At 28.0% G+C, this 13,478-nt stretch overlaps 1 protein-coding gene across 1 annotated transcript; it reads right to left on the reverse strand.

Annotated features, from left to right (window-relative positions):
* Positions 1 to 2,038: 2,038 nt before the first annotated feature.
* LOC106760558 (vicianin hydrolase-like) lies at positions 2,039 to 7,074 on the reverse strand. Its single transcript, XM_014643979.2, has 13 exons — positions 6,819 to 7,074; positions 6,089 to 6,158; positions 5,451 to 5,509; positions 4,855 to 4,930; positions 4,350 to 4,421; positions 4,173 to 4,260; positions 3,654 to 3,906; positions 3,390 to 3,505; positions 2,967 to 3,181; positions 2,845 to 2,876; positions 2,649 to 2,751; positions 2,464 to 2,572; positions 2,039 to 2,383 (listed from the first exon to the last, which is right to left on the reverse strand). The coding sequence occupies exons 1-13, from the start codon at positions 6,990 to 6,992 to the stop codon at positions 2,215 to 2,217; spliced, it is 1,536 nt and encodes a 511-aa protein (XP_014499465.1). The 5' UTR covers positions 6,993 to 7,074; the 3' UTR covers positions 2,039 to 2,214.
* Between the last annotated feature and the right edge of the window lie 6,404 nt (positions 7,075 to 13,478).

Raw genomic sequence — 13,478 nt, forward strand, 5'->3', positions numbered from 1 at the left:
ATATATATATATATATATATATATATATTGTTCAAAAGTGATTTTAAAGAAGCTTTAACCCTTATTTATAGTCTGTGACATATGGAGAAAGATAGAAGGTTAGAAGTTAACATCTAATATGAATATTAAATTAATAATTACATTTATGTCTCACTAATGATGAACATTTAAATTTTAATTTCAACTGTATTGAAATAATTTACAAATAGTTACATAAACATATAACTTTGAAAATAAAGGTATATAAAAGTTGAACTATTCATGTTTGTCTTCTCAAAGTATCATTTTTCTAAACCAAATTCTCTGTCCAACTATCACGATCAAACCAGTTCTTCACATATAAATAAGCGGTGTGACTTATAAAATTTCTTCATGAAGGTTTTTACAAAACTAAAACAAGAAAAAAAAATGAAATTTGATATTAGTTGTAATCGATTTCAAGATTACGTTAGTGGTATGTATAAAAAAGATGTTACATTAGTGTCATTCCAATCATAAGTTGCGTCTTTCCAACTGCACTTATCAAATGATTGAGGTTTTGTAAGAGATTACTAGCTACTCTCTCATAATCTTAATTGCACTTTTTTTTACCTAACTTTTTTAGATCCCAAACTCATGAAATTATAATTAAGATTGCGTTTCATGTGAGAAAATTCAGTTACACAAAAATTGAATGAAAACTGAAGATATTTTATATCAATTTTTATTTATCTATCTAACGAGTGAAATATATATATACTCTATTTTAAGTAATTTTAATATTTATTTTTATATTTTAAATATGAATAGAAAACATATAGAATAAGTTTCTCATTCAATCCTTTCGATTATCTTTAGAATTAGAGTGTGTTTTCTTTTATTTCTAATAATATGTTAGCATTCTAATCTTCAAAACTCTCCTTAACAATCATTTGAACCCGAACTCCAATATTTCATTCAAAAGACTCTTCAACAAATAACTTCGATTTGAAAACCTCGCATGCTATATATATACATATGTCTTCATCATATGTTTTATCAATCATGAAATTCATATAACGCTAAAGTTTTGCCTCTCGTTTTATCTTCTTACAATAATCACCCTAAATTAACATGACAAAAAAGACAATAGAAAGAAATTCTCAATTAATTACAAGTGAAAAAAATGGTTATGGACACCAAAAAGTTTTCTATCTCAAGTTTCTATTAGAGTGAATTACACATTGGAAATATTATCTATTAGAACTTAAAACTCGATTATAATTTTATGGGTTAAATATGTTTTTAGTCCCTATATTTTGGAGCGATTTTGATTTTAGTCCATTTTTAAACTATGGTACAATTTAGTCCTTCAACTTTAGAAAAACACGCTTAACTATGGAGTTCTTATGAGTTAGGCTACCGAAAAACAAATGCATTTGGTGATATGAGTTGCCAAATCAATTCCTTTAAGCGATCCTTCAACTGTATAGTCTCATACCTATACAGTCTCTGGATCCCTCTCATTCCGGTGTATGTTCGATTCATCCATGTGTCCCTCCCACTTCGAAGCCTGCCAGGAGCCGCACTCCGTGCCTCTTGCATCAGCAGTCACTCCCCGCCCTCGCCAGTGCCCGGGTGTCACAGTTTTAGTCCTTTTTACCAGATTTTTTTAACTTTATTTTTTGTTTCAAACGCCTTTCTCAGTTAACATTGAAGCAAAGATGTGTCAAACAGTGTAAACAATTCAAATGCTATAATGAAACATGCTTGAAACAAAAAATAAAGTTAAAAAAATTTGGTAAAAAGGACTAAAACCATAGTTTTCTAAAGTTGAAGGACTAAATTGTAACATAGTTTGAAAATGGACTAAAACCAAAATTGCCCCAAAGTATAGGGACTAAAAACATATTTAATCCTAATTTTATCTTTAAAAAATTTCATACAATTAAAAGATAATTATATATTTAAATTGTTTTTTACGTTAACTTTTTCAACCTATTTTTTACAAATTTAAAAATGATTAGAATCATGTAAATCCGAAAGATAATCACTAATTTACATATGTAGAGGCTGGTGATTTTTAACAAGAGATAGGATTATTATTAGAAATTTCCTGACACAGTGAACCTCTAGAACTCATGGCCACCCTTATGAACAGGTGGTATAATACATTGACATGCTATTGCACTATTTATTTGATAACGACTATTTCTTGATTACCCATAACACTAGACATGTCAAAGAAACAATAGATCATCCGAGAAGGAACTTTTTCAGCCAAAAAGCAGAGAACTTGGGGTATCTTTTCAAATTGTTCTTGTAATCCACATATATGAGGCCAAATCGAACTGTGTAACCAGCATCCCATTCAAAGCTGTCAGAAAATGACCATGCATAGTAACCCTTCACATTAACACCGTCTCTGCATGCACCACATACCATAAACAATAATCATCTCACAATTAAACAATTCATTTTTAACCAAATATTTCAGTTTCTCACTTGATAGCTTGAAGAAGGAATTGGAGATGGCCATTATGGTATCTAATTCTGATTGCATCTTTGCGTGCTGTATTCACTGGTATGGAGTCATTCCTTGATTCAGCAATGCCTGAAACAAATTAAGAACTAATCACTTGATAAATTGTTTCATAGCATGATTGTAATTCTCCTAATGGTTTAGTTACCATTTTCTGTGATGTAAACATCTGGATTTTTGTATTGGTCCCTTATGTGTAACATAAGATGATGAATTCCCTTGGGATAGATAAAGAGCCAATCCAGATCAGTCTGCAAAACAACAAATCTTTGCTTCTTTATAAGTAGAAATGCACTTTCACATCTTGCATGGAAATACTACTTGTATGAGAAAATTTACTGTACCTTAGTTCCAACTAACAGGCCATTCTTTTCCGCTGTGATCAAGAGAAAATTGTTGATTTTGTTTTAGTTAACTGCTATAAATTAGTAAAATAAAATCATTTTCAGTAGCCAATTTTACTTACTGCTGAGAGTGGCTAGTATATCTGTGTAGAAGGTCCTGTTGGTGCTCACTGGTTCAGCATGTTCTGCATAATATGTGGTGTAATAATTCACACCAAGAAAATCAATGGAGTTTTTTAGGCCTTCGGATTCAGCTTTTGTGAAAGCAGGGAGTCTAGCTCCCACTGAAGATCTCATACTTTCAGGATAGTCACCATATGTAACTGGATGAACATACCTGGAAAGAATGGATTTTGTTATTACAATATTCAAAATTAATGCTTTTTTTCATTGCTTTTTAGACTTTGAGTCTAACTCAATCCTATCAAATAATTTAAAAATTAAAAATTACTTTTTCTTATATATTATAAATTGATCTTATTTCTAATCGTTTTCGAACATTTCTAATCGTTTTCGAACAGCGTTTTATTACGATAAATACGTACCAACCAAAGAAAAAATCGAGAGCTCTGCTTGCAGCCTTGTTATCAGCAGCAGTGTTAGATTTTGGCAGAAAGAAGTGAGTTGGTACGGTGATCCCAATTCGTCCTTTTTGACGAGCCTACACAACAAATAAACATGAGACTAATTTTTAAGTAACAAAGGATTAATATCACTGATGAAGCCAAAACATAAATGGCTATTTGTTTTAGATTTATAAATGCTAAATATCTGGTTTTTATTTTGAGGAAAATGATCTAGAAGCTAACCTGGTATTTTGTCTTGTACAAGGTGGCAGCAGATTCATGGGCCAGTAAGAGGTTGTGTCCAACGATGTAGGGTTCAGTGGCTGAGTCACCAGCACTGCAATTTCCAACGTACTTAGAACATCTACCTGGTGCAAAGCTTCCACCATTGTAACCATTCACACTATATGATAAGGGTTCATTCAGAGTCACCCAATGTTTCACTCTATCTCCGAAGCTCTTGAAGCAAAAGTCAGCATATTTACGAAAATCCTCCCTAATTATCCATCACAAACAAACTTAATTACAATTATATATAATTCTAGTTCTTAAACTTAAACGTGATATTATAAAATAAACATAAAACAAATTTTAATATTATATCTAAACTTAAAAAGTAAAAATATATTTAATACTTAAAATGATTTAATATATATTAAAGGATGGATGAATATTTAATTATCTATTTTGAAAACTTAACAGATAAACTAGAAATATTGAGTTGAGAATGTGAGATCGATGGTATCGAAGATTGTGACTTACACTACTTTAGGACTTCTAAATCCTCCATACTCATCTTCAAGAGCTTGTGGAAAGTCCCAGTGAAAAAGAGTGACAAAAGGAAATAAACCTTTCCAAAAATAAGCCAAAAATTAGTTAATTGTGAAAGAGTTAATAATAATAATTTATTATTATAATAAAGTGTTAAGAGAGGTTTACCATTTGCGTGGATCTCATTGATGAGGTTGTTGTAGAATTTAACACCCAAGGGATTAACAACGTCCCTGCCCTCTGCAGGAAGCAATTCAATGTTTCAATTTCGATAAGTCTTTTTCTAATAAATAAAATTAAGGGTTAAATATGTTTTTAGTCCTATACTTTGGGGCGATTTTGGTTTTAGTCCCTCTTTCAAACTAAGGTACAATTTAGTCCTTTAACTTTAGAAAACTCTGGTTTTAGTCCTTTTTACCAAATTATTTTAACTTTAAACCAAAATCGTCCCAAAGTATAAGGACTAAAAACATGTTTAACCCTAAAATTAATTTATACAGGTTTTTTAGAAATTATCGTTAACTCGTTTACAAGGTAACTTCAATTTTAAGATAAATTAATTAATTTTTTACTTTGTAAATATATATAAGGTTTGTGTGGTATTATTTTTGTAGTACATATATACAGAACTTATATTGAAGAATAGAGTGGAATTATAGGATTTGTGTTTTACTTGGGAATATTCTTGTCCAAGAGATGGAGAATCTGAAAGAGTCCAACCCAATTTCTTTAACGAGTTTTATGTCTTCCTGCAACATTTCACTGTTAGATAATTACGTCAATAAATCAACATTCATTAATGAAAATGATAGGTTGTCGTCTAAAATAAACGAATATAACATAATAATAAAAAAATATAATTAAAATATTAATATATGGTTTGTCAAGTTTTTTTTTTTCCTTTTTTATATAAAAATATTGGCATCCTCAAATAAACGTTGATTTTTTCAAAAGAACTCATGAAAAAAATTGACTCTTTAATCATTATATAAAGACAAAAATATCACTTTCTGTCCTAAAATGTAAAATGATGAAATTATAGATTTTTTTTATTACATTATTACATTATAAATTTGAACTCGCTTCCAAGAATTACTTTAGCACTGTCATGACTAAAAATAGAAAAATATTCTCTTAACAAATTTTTTACTAACTGTCTACGTCATAACGTGTAATTGATTTGTTTTAAATAAACAAACTAATAAAATAATAATATATAATTTATTATAAAAGATTGTTAAAAAAAATTGATAATTTCTAAAAATATACCTTGTAACGATGATAAAAATCAGCTCCCACGTCACCAGTGCTGCGATCCCAAATTTTCTCTGTTAACACCCATAAAATAAATTTAACAATACAAAAGTACAATAATTAGAGTAATAATATAATGATACATTTTTATATTCATTTGATATAGAATATAAAGATAAAATAATCTAAAAAATATAAAATTTTATAAAATTTAAAAAAAAAAAAAAGTAAGTAAAAATAGTGTCAAATAAATATAAAAAATTAAGATGTGTGAAAGAATATTTTTCTAATAATTATCCCATGTTTAAACATAGTGAATTTTCATAAACTTTTACTTTTATTCCTTTTAGTTTATAAGATAATTTCTTTTGGCTTCCTTTTATAGTACACATATACTTCTGGTGGAATATTATTAGTCTTGGATTGTGATATTTAATGTACATTTACTTTTAAGTTAATGTACAAATCTTTACATTTTATACCTACTTACAATACAAAAGTGCAATTTCTTAGATAAAAGTAAATTTGTGTTTGAACTTAATAAGAAAGATTTCATACTTTCAAGTATGATTAAACCATTTTAACAACCTTTTAAAAATGTATCTATTTTGTTAAAATTCTAAACAAATTTGATTGCAAAAACTAATAATAACCTGGGTGCTGCTGGGTGAAGGTATCCCATATACATGGTCCCCTGCCATCTACATTTGCTGCACCTTCTGCCTGAGTAATTAACAAAGACAACCTAATCATAAGTGTATTCTTATATTTAATAAACAAGTTCAAACAAAAGTTAATTTAGAATATATAAGTTAATGCACAAAACTAATGGATGATTTTATAGTAACTTAACAACGGCTGAAACAGAAAATCCACATAAATCTCGCTAAAATAGATTTTGATATTGAATATATTATATCAAGAAGTGGAGTTTAAACCTAACTAAACCCCACAAAACGAGCTTGTAAAGTGAGGTTTACTCTCCACCTATATATTATAAATTGATCTTATCTCTAATCGATACAAAACGAGCTTGTAAAGTGAGATTTACTCTCCATCTATATATTATAAATTGATCTTATCTCTAATCGAGACTTCGAACCCATAAACTAATAATTAAGACTAATAATCAATTTTAATATCACTGAGAAATTTATTTTATATAATATTTAATTTTCTCATTTTTATTTAATATGGAATTTAAACTCATACTTTTACTTTAAATTTTGAATAATTAATATATCTAAAAATTATACTAAATATACAGTAAAAAGGCATAAAAGAATATGAGATGTTGAAATATAAAAATAGTATGGATGAATTTAAGTAAGAATTGAAAGGCAAAAAGAAGAATAAAAGTGATTGTTGTGTGGGTATGAGAACCTGATAAGCAGAAGAACCTAAGCCAAAGACAAAAGTTGAAGGAAAAAGGGTTCTGTTGAAGGATGAAACATCGTGTCTTGGCACAACAGTTGGAGCTACACCTGCACCGCCATTAACACCCAAAAGGGTAGCAAGAGAAAGAAGGCAAAGGAGAGAAACAGTGCTACTTCTCATTTCTGCTATGCTGTCTCAAACTTTGCCATTGTTTTCTATTTAAAGATGAATGGGTTCGATATTTTGCGTTTTCAAAGGAATGTGACAGATTTGCAGAAACTTGTTTGATTATGTATGGAAAATTACACCTACGATTCTGGGTTAATAATTTAAAATAACTAAAGAAGAGTGAACAGTATGTGTATGTACTTAAAAGGCAAAACATTTTTCTTTATTTTATTTTTATCTATTCACGCAGTATTATACATAATAAATACCTTAAAAATCATACTAGCTAAAAGGGAAATTTCTATTTTAAAATTTTCGAGTTATTATTCTCATCTTTGTTTATAAATTCAATTTTAATATTTTTAATATTTTCTTAATATTTTAAGATAACCTTATTTATTTTTAATTCTTTAGTTACGAGAAGCTAACTATAAAGTATAATTTATTTGGCTTATTTCCATTGCTCATTTGCAGAAAAAAAAATTAATATAATTATAAATATCTTTTTGGGCCATGGTCCCCTTGTCTGCTCTCATCTCATTTGTTCTGTCCCTCTCTTTTTAATATTACATTTTGACCTGTAATGGACTTTTTTTATGGAATTATATTTTATTTCATTTTTTTTAATTTAATTTCATACTAGCTTTTATTTTCTACAGGTCTGCATGATCAACTCTTTAGTAATGTATAAATCGTCCGCTGGTGAAACATCTAATAATAAAGGTTTGATGGAGCCAACCTACTCTCTATGCAATTATTTTTCAATTATAAGTTTTCTATTAATGAATGTTATAACTAATTTTGTGCATCTTATTTTTTAATATAAAAATAAGTTCTATAAATTCTTAAAGTGATATAAGTATATTTGTTATTAAAGTATTTTTTTATTTTTATTTAATAATTTGAGATTTGATTTTCATCTTGTGTGATATGGGTTTTATGTAGTCAGTTCGTTACTTTTTGTTCGCATTTTTTTTTAACAATATATATTGTTACGAAAAAAATACGAACACAATATATATATATATATATATATATATATATATTAATCTTATTACATGGAAAAATATTTAAGTTTCGACATTAATAATATGTAAAGTTTAAAATTGAAAAGTGTAAAGTAGGAGTCTATATCAAATAGTCAGAAATAGAACAAACTAAGTGTTCAGTTAAGCTATAAATGACTGAGATGTTTGTGCCACAGTGAAAATCTCATATGTTGGTAGAGGAACTAAAGCATCTGGTATGACAATCTCTTATAACAAGACCTTAACCTCATTGCCTGATAGCTCCATACTATGAACAATAGTAGTTGCTTGAAATATTGTTCCACGAGCCACTAGCATCATCTTGATACCATCTAAAGCATATAGCAAATATGGACGAGTGTCGTCCAGGTTGTCCCTTGGGACAGTTGGAGTTGAACAACTACTTTCACCGCTTTCTACCTGTTAGAGTCAATGTTAGCTTATACAAATAATAAATTATTGAACAAAATGTTTATTAATTTTACCTGTGAGAAGCACAACATGTTTTTTTATAGGAAATGGTTGTAGATGCATTCCATGACTCTCAAATTGTTGCTGAAACTGGCGCATAACTCTTTCAATCACTTTCGAAATGACTTCATCATATAACTACGTCCTGATTTCTTTGTGATCCCTTGCATTAGCCTTTCTTCATACTCTTGGTTGTGTGGGTATGACGTGTGACACGAGATAAATAGAGACTAATTCTAATTTTCACTAAAAATTAAGGAATCAAAAACATATTTAACCTAAATTTTACTTTACATTATAATTTCTTAAACAAGAAATTATATTGGGTAAATTATATATAAACTATCAAATTTGATAATTTGTTTCCGGAGAAACACAACTTTGTTTTAAGAAAAAAAAATATTATAAAATATGGATTTAACTTTATTCCTTTTAATAATATAAACATTATGTTTGACATACATGTTTTATGTTTTCAATAAAATTATGTTTAATAAACATAAAATTTTCTAATTCTTATAATTTTTATTGAAGTTAGGTTTGCATAACTCTTATTGTTTTTTTTTTCATATGATAGGTATAACTTTTAATTTATTTTCTTTTTTTTAAAGTTGAAATTATATTTGGTTAGTACGACTTTTATTTATGTTGTCGTGTATTGATACTCTCGGTAAGTAGTACATTTAGTACAAAATTAAATAAATAAAACATAATCGGAGTATAATATAAATTATATGAAACAGAATCACATATTAAACACAAATTTTATATTGTAAAAAATAAAAAGTTAAAAGCGTGTTTCTTAAACCTCGATTTAAAATTCTAATGGTTTATATTTTTTATTTTATTTTTATAATAAATTTTTATATAACAACAAATAATTTATAACAATTTATAATATTTAACATGAACATAAAAATCTTAAATACAAGTTACTTAATTCTATCATTATTTTATAATGTATTTATTTTAATTTTTTAGAACAGTAAATTTTCCTCGTATTTAATAAATTTACCTCGTACTTAATTTGGACCCTCCACTTTGTTTTTTCACACCTTCCAAATTGATTGTAAAAAATGGGCTCTACTTGTTGGCTAATGCTGCATAAGGGAGGGTACACGCTACTTGATATAGTGCGGCGATTAAAGTCATGATATGACGGATAACGAATATACTTTTTTTCAAAAATCATTTATAATTATTACAAGTATGAATCAGTTCATTAATACTATGTTTTTTAAGCGGATTTCACTGTAGATACGATTTAAGATACGATTTAAGAAGATGGAAATGTAAAACTTTTACGATTCGCTTGAAAAGAAACGAAAGTAATGATGGATGAAAATGCGAGATTGCTTACCAACTTCCATATCTCATATTAGGAGAGATTTGAAGAGATTTGGTGTAATATTATTATATTATCCTTATGGCTTTAATAATAATAATAATAATAAAAACAATAATAATAATAATAATAATAATAATAAACAATAATAATAATAACAATATTATTATTATTATTATTATTATTATAAATAGAATAATAATAATACAATTTTTTTATATTAAAAATTTATTTTTATTTTTTCTTTTCTTATAATAATTTTTAGAATTACATATAATATTAATAATTATAATTTTATATTATTTTTATGGGAATTTTAATAATCTTCAATTGTTACCAATTAAAATTTTCTACTTTTACTAATTATAACATTAATAATTATAATTTTATATTACTTTAATAACTAGGGGCATTTTGGTAATCTTTAATTTCTATCAATTAAACTAATTTTTTAAATCTGTCACATGAATCAAATCCTACACTAATTCTCATAAACCTTACTCTCAAATCCACTCTCAATTACCCACAAATCCACTCAAAAAAACAACAACAAAAATTACCCTCAAATCCATTCAAATCATCTCTCCCAAATCATCTCCTTTCCATCACTACAAAAGAACACACCCTAAGTCCGATACATGGAAAATTTAAAAGATATAACCAGACAAAATTTAATAGATATGTTACAAATGTGATGCATTTTGATATGTTTTGTTCTCTATTTTAAAATTTTTTCTTTTTTATGAGTTGTTTACTAATTCTTTTGTTTCAAGTGTCTTTTTAGAGTGTATAAGTTTTTTATTTTTCAAAATGAGTTTTTCACTTTTTTTTTTCAAAATATTTAGCTACCTTTTTAGGTTGTTAATTTCTTTTTGCAAATTCTTAATATCATCATCAGACGATGTTAGTATATTTTTCAAATCTTCATTTTTTTTTAAATTTTTTTATTTTGGTTTCTCGTGAGTTGAAAAGCTTCTGACAGTTTGGAGGAATCTGACAATAATACATGATAGACTTCAATGGTAAAGTGTAAGTTAGTAAAATCTACATCATCATCAGAGTTGTCTAACGGACATTCATTATCATCCACCATAAGACATGGTTATGCTTCCTTTTCTTTTTCATCAAAGTCTAAGCTTTTTCTTTGTTTTCTCAATATCAAGACACTTAGATATGAAGTGTCCTGGTTTCTTACATTCATAACATACAACGAGACTTTTTTATTGTTGATCATTATTAGAGGTTGATCCAAGACGTCTGTCTTTCTTCTTTTTCCACATAGAGTAGATCGTTTTGGAGATGAACTATAGTTAATATTCTTCAACTTCTTCCATGGAATCTTCTTCACTAGTTGACTCTATTAGTTAACCCAAGTTTGTTCAAGTTTGTTTATCTTGATCTTAAACCAATTCATTAAGTTGGTCCACGCGCTGGCCCTAGCCTACGAGGCTTTTGGGTTATTTTAACTATATATAGGCTTCTTCTTATAGGCGTTTTATCCTTATGGGCTTTTTTTTCTCTTAGCCCATGTGATCCAAGGTTAAGCCTTATGGATTTAGCTAAATTGACAACTCCACTCTCGTGATTGGATTTAACTCCACCATATTTACGTAGATTTTAAAAGCTAAAATATTGTGCCTTGGACTATGAGAAACGAATGGATTTTTGCCTAGCCAATACTAAAATCATGCAATTAATGGTTACATATATCTTCATCAAGAGAAACAAACGTGAACACATATTAACTAACATAGACATATGTATTGAAATTATTTTTTTTCTAGTTCCACTACTTTCCTCTCTTTTGTAGTACAATCTTCTGCAAGAATCATTTTGCATTATCTAAGTTTAAATTTTATGGCAGATTAATGTTTGTGTTTTGTTTTATCACATGAACTTTGGCTTAATCATCTTGTGTCGTAACTTTGATTTGTTTTATTTTTTTTATTTATGTTATTTATCTTTAGAAAACTTTGCTTTCACATGGATAAACTTTAAATAAAATAAAAATCAAATTCATTGACTTTAAAAATATTATGACATGTTTCTTTTATAAATTAAAATTGACATAGTCAATTTCATGTATAATTGCTTTGACCTTAAGGCAGTTGAGATATCAACATTATGGTCAATCACTACAAATAATGTATTGTCCACTTTGAACCTTAGAGTTTTGTAATGATTTTGTCCTCGAAAGACATCTCGAAAGATTAAGGGAAGAAGATATATTTAAGTAGTTTTTTTCTTTACTCCTTATTTGGTGTACCGGAACAAACCCCTCAGTCGAAATATAACGAGAACGTGGGTTAGTTTTTGCAACTACTTTTCCATTCTCCTCAATTGAGGGTTAAAGGAATGAGGATTTCAACTCCTTTGAAGAATAAGTGTTTGTCTTTGGAACCTCACTTTCATTTCCATAGGCGGCATTAGTGTTTCAACCTTAACTTCATTGAGATAACATTGTTAGGGTCAATCATCGCACATGAGGTATTATCCGCTTTAGAGTTAGAAGCTTCATCATGATTTTATCCTTAAAAAAACCTTAGAGAATTAAGAGAGAAATGTGTATTTAAATTGCCTTTAGCCTCAACTCCTAATAGACTGAGTGTACTGGAACAAGTTTCTCAACTGAGGTCTAATAGGAATGAGGATTGGAACAATTTTTCCATTCCTTTGAGGGCTAAGGAAAAAAAGGGCTTCAATTTCTTTGAAAAATAAAGCTCTTAAGAAACCAACATCATGTAAAGCTACAAGCCCACAACTCACCATACTTCATCAAGATAGCATCGCTCACCGATTTAAGCCAAATTTGCAAGAGCATACTTAACATGGTAAAGAAGGGAGTTGACTCGTACATGATACGCAAATTCCAAGAATGTTGTTGATTCATGAACACAATGACTTTTTACCCACTTTGGTAGAGCCAATGATATCATATCGCTTGATTCAAGATTAAGGATAATTTAAATATAACTTCATTTCTTATCCTTTAAAACATCGTTTAGTAACCTTTGTTTATTTTCAAGCATGTATTATACATGTGGAAGGAAAAGCGAGTGACCAACACATTTGTTTCAAATGATTAGAGATGATTTTTGGGCATGGAAATGTGAAAGGAAATGGATGGAGCTCCCTCATACAAGGTAAGAGAGATTCCTAGAAAGAAATGTCAACAACTACGAAATGACCTAATTACTCTTCATAGGAGAATCAATTCGTTTCCCTCTTTTCTTATTTTAATTTGTCTTCAAAATCGATTTTCATTGTTGAAGATGATCTAAGAAGGCTCATCTTGGATCATAAATTGGTGGAGTGTCTTGACTTAAGTCACTGAGTCATTGTTACTAACGTCATTAATGAGTTGTCGTTAATACATAAGAGATAAGCCTAGCCATAAAACAATTGATTCTCTTGTATCTAAATTTATTTTAATTATTATCCAAAATTAATAATAATAATAATAATAATAATTTATGAACGTAAAATTGTAATCATCCAAATTTATGAATTAAAATATATTATTAAATCTATAAACCCATCATTAACTCTTGTAAACTTCCTTTTTAATTTTTTATTATTTTTTCTTAATCCAAATAGTCTTATTTTTTACAACTTTTCTTTCAAATTTACTTTCTCAAGTCTCTCTTCAAATCT

The sequence above is a fragment of the Vigna radiata genome, chromosome 5, assembly GCF_000741045.1.
Source record: "Vigna radiata var. radiata cultivar VC1973A chromosome 5, Vradiata_ver6, whole genome shotgun sequence".
Classification (NCBI taxonomy): Eukaryota; Viridiplantae; Streptophyta; class Magnoliopsida; order Fabales; family Fabaceae; genus Vigna; species Vigna radiata.

What these genes read in the sequence shown, in the direction of transcription:
- LOC106760558 (XM_014643979.2), bottom strand. Translation starts at nt 6,992, where the DNA reads ATGAGAAGTAGCACTGTTTCTCTCCTTTGCCTTCTTTCTCTTGCTACC. An exon ending in CTCGATTTTTTCTTTGGTTG is followed by an intron (nt 3,182 to 3,389) that starts GTACGTATTTAT and finishes CATTCTTTCCAG; the next exon opens with GTATGTTCATCCAGTTACAT. An exon ending in TTCCTTCTTCAAGCTATCAA is followed by an intron (nt 2,384 to 2,463) that starts GTGAGAAACTGA and finishes TGGTGCATGCAG; the next exon opens with AGACGGTGTTAATGTGAAGG.